The sequence below is a fragment of the Indicator indicator genome, chromosome 21 (assembly GCF_027791375.1).
Source record: "Indicator indicator isolate 239-I01 chromosome 21, UM_Iind_1.1, whole genome shotgun sequence".
Classification (NCBI taxonomy): domain Eukaryota; kingdom Metazoa; phylum Chordata; class Aves; order Piciformes; family Indicatoridae; genus Indicator; species Indicator indicator.
In genome coordinates, this window is record NC_072030.1 from 79,575 (window position 1) to 88,231 (window position 8,657).

The window sequence follows — 8,657 nt, forward strand, 5'->3', positions numbered from 1 at the left end:
TGCTCTGAATCTAGGAATCTGTATTTTCTGTAATTAAGGATTGCAAGAAAGATACAGTCAGAGTTACCAAAGAATACATTAGGTGCTTGTGGGTTTTACTTATTACCCAGGCTCTGTGTGTTCTGTCAAGAGTATTCTTTTGCAGCTGTGACAAAATCACAGAATCATAAAATACCAGGCTGGATCACCTGGTCCAGCCTTTCTAGGTGATAGAGTAATTGAAATGAACTGGCCCAGCTGTCAAGCTGAGTCTTAAACCTGTCCAGTGTAGGGGAATCCATTGCTTCCCTTGGGAGATGATTCCAATGCCTAACTGTTCTCATGGGGAAAAATTTTCTTCTGGCACTGTGTTTCAGAGAATCATAGAATGGTTGGGGTTGGAAGGGACCTTAAAGCTCATCTAATCCAATCCCCCTATGTGGACACCTTGTTTTAGTGTGGAATAAAAGAGCTGTGCGCTGCAATTTGTTGGTTCTTAATGCCCAACATTAATGTCACTTTATTATTAAGGGTAAATGCTTTATTGCTTAAACTACATTTTATAAGAGCAATTATATTGCACTTGCTCTTTTCCTGATTAATAAAAGCTGTGTTCATGGTTGCCTCCAAATGAAGCCACTTACACCTGTCTGCTTGCCCTCCTACATGTGAGTAGCACCTTCGTACTTCATACAGCTTCTACAGACTGCCAAGGTGCATCTGTGTTCTTAGGGGCTTTACAAGCTTCTAATTCCTTGTAGTATCTTAGCAGGATTTAAATATGGCCATTATGATCTTGTAAAAGAACTGTTCTGCAAAATTCACCAGGCTATAGAGCAGATGAATCAGTTTTGAAAGGGCATTTCTGCTGAAATGGTTTTTATTCTCTTTCAGCAGTTAACATCAAGACCTCCAATGTTAATATTTTGCCTATCAGGAACAAGTTTAGCCTTTTGTTCTAACCTTCTTAACTGTTGATACCATTGAAGTGGGAACTAGAATGACCCTTAGTGCTGTATCACAGAATCACAAAATGTTAGGGGTTGGAAGAGATCTCTGGAGATCATGAAGTCCCCACCCCACTGCCAGAGCAGGACCACCTAGGGCAGAGGTCACACAGGAGCACATCCAGATGGGGCTTGAAAGTCTCCAGATAAGGAGACTCCACAGCCTCTCTGGGCAGCCCGCTCCAGGGCTCCAGCAGCCTCATACCACAGAAGTGTCTCCTCATGTTGAGGTGGAACCTCCTGTGTTCCAGCTTGTACCCCTTTTTCTTTGTCCTATCACTGAGCACCACTGAAAAGAGCCTGGCCCCTTTCTGACACCCACACATTGATCAGATCTCCTCTCCTCCTTCTGCAAACTAGACAGCCCAGGTCTCTCAGTCTTTCTTCATAGCAGAGATATTCAAGTCCCCCAGTCCTCATAGCTTCTGCTGGACTGTCTCCAGCAGATCCCTGTCTCTCTTGAACTGAGGAGCCCAGCACTGGGGAAGAGTATTCCAGCTGTGGTCTCACCAGGGCAGAGTAATTACAGAGAAATTGCTGAGCGCTTTCAATCTTGATTAGTTTTGAGCAAGCTGCAAGTTTTTAAACAGTGCATGATACTGGTTTGTGTCTCTTCCGTATCTTATAAAGGTTTTGTCAGAGCCTTGGAGGCTATCAACAAGTCAGACTCCACAGCAGTACATTGATCTAAAGAAGAACCCTGAGATGTTGTCCTGTGGTGGAGGATTTGGGCCGGTATGTTTGCTAAAGGACAACCAGTTTCAGTTTGAATGTTGCCAGTCTAGAAATTCCAAATCTGTCACACCTTAATGCTGCACAGCAAAGGTGACACACATGCTTTAAATGCATGCATTGAATGCTGCACAGCAGAGGTGCAGCACATGCTCTAAATGCATGCTTGATGCTTCTTGTGATGTGCAGGTGGCTCAGAACCCCCTGCAGCACCTTTTGCTCCTATTGCACCAGCAGAATGTGTTATCCTTAAGGAGGTGCGGAGTTACCACAGGTGGAACAGGGGTCCATGACAGAGCCCTCTGTTTTCACATGTCTGTGCCCAGAGCTGCAGTACAGCAGGCTGTTAGCAGTGTGAAATGCCTTGATGCTTAAACCAGCTGCTCAGGTTGGGAATGTGCACAGGTAATTCTGCTTGAGCATTCCTTATATTTCCTGATTAATTAAGGAATGTGTTCATGCTTGCCTCCAAATGAAGCTACTCAGTGTTCTGCTTGCTCTTCTCCCTGTGAGTAGTGGCTAAGTCAAGAATAAAACCACTTCCAGTGAACTTTGAAGACAGCAGTGTATTGGTAGAGATTTTTACAAACTGCTGCCTTGCTTCAGTGTTTTCCTGGGATTTGAGTGTGGCCATTGATAATGATCTTGGGAAGCAGACTTTGTGGGATTGTGATCTTGGTTAACCTGTTTTCCAAAAGCATTGATATTGGAAGAACAATGACAGGAAGCACAGGAGTGCTTTTTGCCACCCAGGAATGAGGGTGACAGGTGCAGTGTCTCTTGGAAAGATGGGGGTTATTTTTGTAGTTAATATTTCAGCTTTCAGGAGTTTTTGAAGCTGGAACGAGCTCAAAGTGAAGTCTCAAGGAAACATTTATGGCAGTGCTCTTCCATCAGAAACTGACTTGCTGCAGCCTGAAGTCAGAGTTTAGAACTGTCCAAAAGCTGTGGTGTGGCTATAAAATAGGGGTTTGGCTGCAGCAACTTCTAACACTGTTGCCTCTGGTTTTGGCTGGTGCTGTATTCACTGCTCCCTTCCTTGCTCTTTTTCTCATCCCTTTAATTTCCTTCCTTCAGTTCTCTGCCTTTCCAAGAAACCTTGCTTCACATTTCCCTTCCTCATCATTTCTGCTGTCCTTAACCTGTGCTTTGGTTGGTTGCTGAAGTAGCCCCGTTCAGTCCCTCAGGCTTTTCATGTGCTTGTGGGTTTGGGGGAGTGTGCTGGTTTGAGGCCAGCCAGAACATCTCTTGCCCTGAAAGGGACAAAAGAATGACACATGCAAACGGATTGGAGAGTGATGGAAAAGTTTAAATGGAAAAGCAAATTGGTGAAGCTACAGAAAACTACAAACTAAAAAGCATAGTGGAAAAGAACATCCTAAAGCATACAGAACCCCCTCACAGAATTCCCAAAAGCTTCCCAATCCTCCCTTCCTCCCACCTGAGGGTCTACCCAATCCCTCAGGGCTCTTCCTTCCCCGCCCCCGCTAGGCAAGTCTCAGGCTGGCCAGGTCTGAGACTGCCCCCCCCTCCATTCTCCTCCTGGCATTAGGCCTAGCCAGGCCTAAGAGGCCTGAGATACCCCCCCCCCCGGCATTACCCGATAAGAGAGGACATCTCCCATGGGAGCAGAGAGGGAAGAAAGAGGAAGAGAATGACTCTGCAGATGGCTTTATAGGGCGCAGGATTTATGGGTAGAAATATGCCGTTTCCTGTGTCCACCCCTAGTGGGCTGGGACACCAGAGGTGTATCTTATGCAGCAGTGGCAGGGGGCACCCAGCCCAAACTGCCACAGGGAGTTTTTCAGGCTTCTGTGGAGTACAGCTCTGTAGCACTAATGGGGAGAAGAGTGCCAGGCTGCTCAGCAGCAGTGGCAGCAAAAAGCTTTAGGTCATGAATCTTGGAGTAGGAAGGAGAGGCAGGAGCATGGCAGCAGGATGGTCTGTCTTTATCAGGCATACTTGAAATGTGACATCAGACTGAAACTTGGATCTGCTGCTGCTGTTGCAACTGGCCCAGAGCTCTGCTCATGGTGTGGGTGTTCAGAGCTGTATCTGCTATAGGGTTAGGTGGCTTTGCCTCTGGGCAGATTTTCACAATACAATACTTACAGGCTCAATGTTTGCGTGCTGTTTGTTTACACCTGCAGAATGATCCCAAGAGACAGGGTGTTCGGGTGTACACCTGAGCTGGTTTATTCTGTCTAGTGAAGCTCTGCAGATAGCTGCTTAGGACCAGACCTTGACAGGACAATATCCTTGCACAAGGTTTCTTGTTTAGAGTGTTAAAGCTGGGAAATACCACAGACAGCTGTCAAGAACATGGTAATTCCATGCACTGCAGATGAGCCAAGAACTGTTTCTTTAAGTGGGAACAGTTTTCAGCAATAGTTCCTTAGGTGTAGAGGCTTGACATTTGCTCCAGGAGAAACTGTAATTGCTTGTAGAACCTGTGCAGTAAGAGTTATGTAATTACGAATAAGGTAATGTAGGAACTGAAAGGAAAAGAAGAAGTTTAGACTTGTTTTTGTCTTCATTCTTTCCCTAGGTGGCTGATGATGGTTATGGTGTTTCTTACATTATCCTGGGTGACAATTCCATTCAGTTCCATGTCTCCAGCAAAATCTCTTGTTCTGAGACGGTAAGAGCCAGTCCTGTCCTATGCCTTCACAAAGGCTTTCTGTTACCTGCTTATAAAACTCTTCTACTAAGTGTCTGAAAGTAATGAGTAGGATGTGCTGTGTACAGCTCTAGTGTGGGTTTACTTTTCCACCAGAGGCTGTTTTGTTGGGTCTGGTTTGGTTAGGTTTTATGTCTGTACTTCTGTAACAGCTTATGAACCAAGGGAACCATCTTCTATTTCACATCTGCTTTCAATCAGAAAGCAAGCACATGGCCCAGGGTCCTCTTTACACATCTAGTTCCCTGTAAGATGAGTGTCTGTTGGGGTTTATTACAAAGTAAAACGGATGCTGCCTACTCTTTAAAATCATCTTAGTTTAATTCCTACTGAAAAAACCCTGGCCTATAAATTAGAGTTCTGTTTCTCAAGCACAGATTAATCACATTTATGAGACTAACATCCATTAGAATGTGATAGATGTCATCTATTCACTATCCTGCTCTTGTGGAGGCTTGCTTTGACTGAGCTTCAGTTCCCCCTTCCCCTGCAGCCTCCAAGGCTATGCAGTAGTAAAGAGCTGAAGTAGTTTTCCTCTTTCGACCTTCTCTTGCCTGAGAGCTCTCAGTGACTTTGGTTAATCATTAAAGATGAAGAAATTCAAATTTTTTTTTCAGGGTTCAAAATGTTCTTCAGGTGCCTGTTGGCTTGCACTTCAAATTCCCCTCTATTTTTTACTTAGTAGTCAAGTCAAAGGTCCATGCAGAACAGGCAGCAGTTGTGTGTGGTATTGGTATGAGTGGGGCCTTTGCAGTGGGTCCTGTACTAGGGCTGATCACTTCTGTGAGCTTCATTTCCTTCTGCCACTCAGAACAGACAGAACAAGGCCAGGGTTTGCTTACACTTAGATCATTTTGATTCTTCATTTTAAAAACTTCCTGTGATTTTGGGATGGCAAATGATTCAGGACTCTGGTAGGAACTCAAATAAAAAAGTTTTTTCTGCTCTCCTGGGTCATTAGTTCTGTGCTTTCTGAACGTTCTTTTGTTTTCTGAAGATTAGCTTTGCAGAATCTTGTGCAATAAACACCAAACCCAGCTGCTTTAAAGTAACATAGAGCTGTAGGTGCCTGATGGCAAAAGAAGAGGATTTCAGTTCTTTCTGTAAATGCATAAGCATAGAATCACAGAATTGTCTGGGCTGGAAAAGGCCTCTGAGATCACCCAGTCCAACATCAACCCAACACCACTATGGCCACCAAACCATGGCCCCAAGTGCCATGGCCATACATTTATGGAACACCTCCAGGCATGGGGACTTCACCACCTCCCTGGGCAGCCTGTTGCAATCCCTGATCACCCTGGCAGCAAAGAAATTGTTCCTCCTCTTCAATCTAACCCTCCCCTGGCACAATTTCAGGCCAGTTCCTTTCCTTCTATCACCTGAGACTAGGGAGCAGAGCCCAACCCCCACCTCACTGCAGCCTTCTTTCAGGAAGCTGTAGAGAGCAATGAGGTCTCCCCTCAGCTGTCTCCAGACTAAATGCCCCCAAGTCCCTCAGCTGCTGCTCCCCAGCCCTGTTCTCCAGACCCTTCCCCACCTTTGTTGCCCTTCCCTGGACCTGCTCCAACTCCTCAGTGTCCTTCTTGCAGTAATGAAGAAATCATTATTCAGTAATAGCGTAAACCAGGATTCATTTGTATAGCATTAAAGTTTTTTGTGGTTTAAATTTCCCATTTTATGGTACAGTCCAGGCTCTAATTTTGCAAGCTCCAAACTGACCACCTGTGAGAGGTTCCTTCTTTAGCTGACTGCCAGCACAGCACAAGCCTTGGGTCTTTTTTGGTTTTGCTTCCCAAGGATTCTCACCGGTTTGGACACAACATCCACAAGGCAATGACTGACATCATGGCATTGTTCACCCTCAGCAAGAACTGCTCCAAGTGATTGGCCAAGAGCCTCCTCTGGATGGAAGGAGAATTCTTGTGCACAGCCAACGAGAGCAAGGTTTGTCAAACAGCAGCTGGAGAAGAAACTGAGTCAACATCTTCGTGATCACGTAGGAAAACTTAGCAGTGCAGCCAATATTTTTTTGCTTTTTGTTTTTTGTTTCAGTACTTTGGAAGAGTTTCTTTCCACAAAGGATAACTTGGGAATTGTTGTTTGTAGGGATGAAGTGTAGAACCATTGCATGAAGTCCTGTCTGGTTTAAGTCCTGCGTTTGGCTCTTCATTTCTGTATTCTTGCTCTTTTGGGGTTTTGCTGGTTTGGTTTTTGGGCTTCTTTTTGGTGTTTTTTTGTTTGGTTTGGTGTGGTTTTGTTTGTTTGTTTGTTTTTTGTTTTTTTTTCTTGAAATTAAGGCTCCTTCTGCTCTAGAACCCAAGGGATAAAACAACACTGTCTGAAATAGCTAGGAAAGGTTGATTTGCTCTGTGTTCATAGAAGAATGTTTCAGTCTATCTGCTGCTTTGTGGCAGTGAGTGGCAAATGTTGTGCCTGTTCCATTTCATTGTTTTGGGGCTGGGGGGGTTTGGTTTAGTTTTTTTGTTTCTTGGGATTTTGGGGCATTTTGGTTTGTTTTCTTGTTCTGATTTTTTTTTGTTTTGGTTGGTTGGTTTGGGTGGGGGTTTGTTTGTTTTGTTGTTGGTTTTGTCTGATTTTTTTTTTTTGTTGTTGTTGGTTTTGTCTGATTTTTTTTTTTTTTTCCCAAAGTTAATATCTGTAAAACATTTTTTTAAATGCTTGATATAAGCCACAGGAACACAGCTAGGAGCATTGGGTAGTGCTACTTTGGGTAGCAAAATGTGCACTTAATTAGCCAGATGTGCACGTAGCTAGCAAAATGTGCACTGAACTAGCATGTTTGCCACATCCTTGGTTTTGTTTCTATGCAAATGGACCTGTGTTTATCTGAAGGCCTTTGAAAGAGCAGGATCCCAAACCCAGAAAAGAAAAGGTTATGCTGGGAGCTGGTTTTATGTTGTTGTAGTGGTGAAGAAGGTGGAGTAGAAGTAATGCAAAGGTAGTTTTCAAAGGGTAAGTTAGGTGGTGGTGGCCTAAGTAGACTTGAGTGTGTTACCATGTGGTACAGTTTTAAGCCTCTTAAAAAAAAAAAAAAAGAAGGCTTTTAAAGCTTTTAAAGGGTTTAAAGCTCACCTGAAATGGCAAAGGTGAGTGCCAATGGAATACAGAAGGAACTTTGTTTCCCAGCCACAGACTCCTGGGTGTGTTTTGGTGAATAATGGTGCCGGTGGTTTGAGGTCAGAGTTTTTGGGCCCCAGGGGATGTTAGATCAGTTAAATGCAACCTGTTGGAAAGTCTGCACAGGGAGGATGCCTGCAGGGTCTGCTCAGCTGCAGTTTGCCTGTTCCAGCCTAGGAAAACCACCGCTACACTGCAGCCATCTGCAGAAGGGTGCAAAGTAACTCCAGAGTGGGATAAGACTGGCCTTCCCATACCCCTCCTGGGAGATGCTTGTGGTCTGGAGGGAGGGAGAGGAAAGCTGTTTTGCTGGAAAAAGAGGAAAATGTTTCCAAGTACAGAAATAAAATGGTTACCACAAAATGGAGCAGCTTTGTGCCTGATGCTTATCTCCCCCAGGTTCCAGAGGTGTGATTTGTTTGACACCTTGCAGTGCACTCTTAGCTCAACTGTTTGTATTTCTGTTTAATTATTTGTTGTTTAAATGTAAGGTACATGGCATTTACTAATACAGTGACTGCTGCTACAGAGCTCTGCTGGCTTCAAGAGGCCTTTGGGGTTAATCTACAACTCACCAGACTTTCAATGTTTTCTGGCCAGTATTTCTGACTTCTGTGCCACTTCGTGTTGGGTTTGTTGTGTTATGTTTTGTTTTTCACTTTAGCTGTTAGCACACCAGTACAGATGGGTGTTTGAGGTGGGGGAACCTCAGAGAGCCCGGATCCATACTTCAGCAAATGCTTGCTTACATAAATGCAGGAACCCTTACAGGAATTGGCCAGAGACACAGAATCACAGATGGTAGGGGTTGAAAGGGACCTCCAGAGATCATCCACTCCAACCCCACTGCTAGGGCAGGTCATACAGGAACCTGGACCTGCAGGCACTCATTATTAGGGTACAGTATGTGGGAAAGGACACTTTGGAATGAGTCTTTCCAAACTGCTGCACCATTTCCTCTTAGAGCTGCAGAAATTAAAGCCCTGTCCTGTTTTACTGACCTCTGACTAATCTTTGCTTCAATTAATGTTACAGCAGATGAGCTTGGAGGAGTTTCTGTAGTCATACAAACAACACCAAGAAAAACACAACAACAAAAGGGCAAAAAAGAAAAGAAA

At 44.4% G+C, this 8,657-nt stretch overlaps 1 protein-coding gene across 1 annotated transcript in view; it reads left to right on the forward strand.

Moving 5' to 3' along the window:
- CPT1A (carnitine palmitoyltransferase 1A) overlaps nt 1-6,534 on the forward strand; it is a 34,393-nt gene extending 27,859 nt beyond the window's left edge. The window contains exons 17-19 of the mRNA XM_054390297.1: nt 1,617-1,721; nt 4,267-4,359; nt 6,199-6,534. Coding sequence (XP_054246272.1) covers nt 1,617-1,721; nt 4,267-4,359; nt 6,199-6,285 — 285 coding nt within the window. The 3' untranslated portion in view covers nt 6,286-6,534. The remainder of the gene's footprint in view (nt 1-1,616; nt 1,722-4,266; nt 4,360-6,198) is intronic.
- The last annotated feature ends 2,123 nt before the right edge of the window (nt 6,535-8,657 follow it).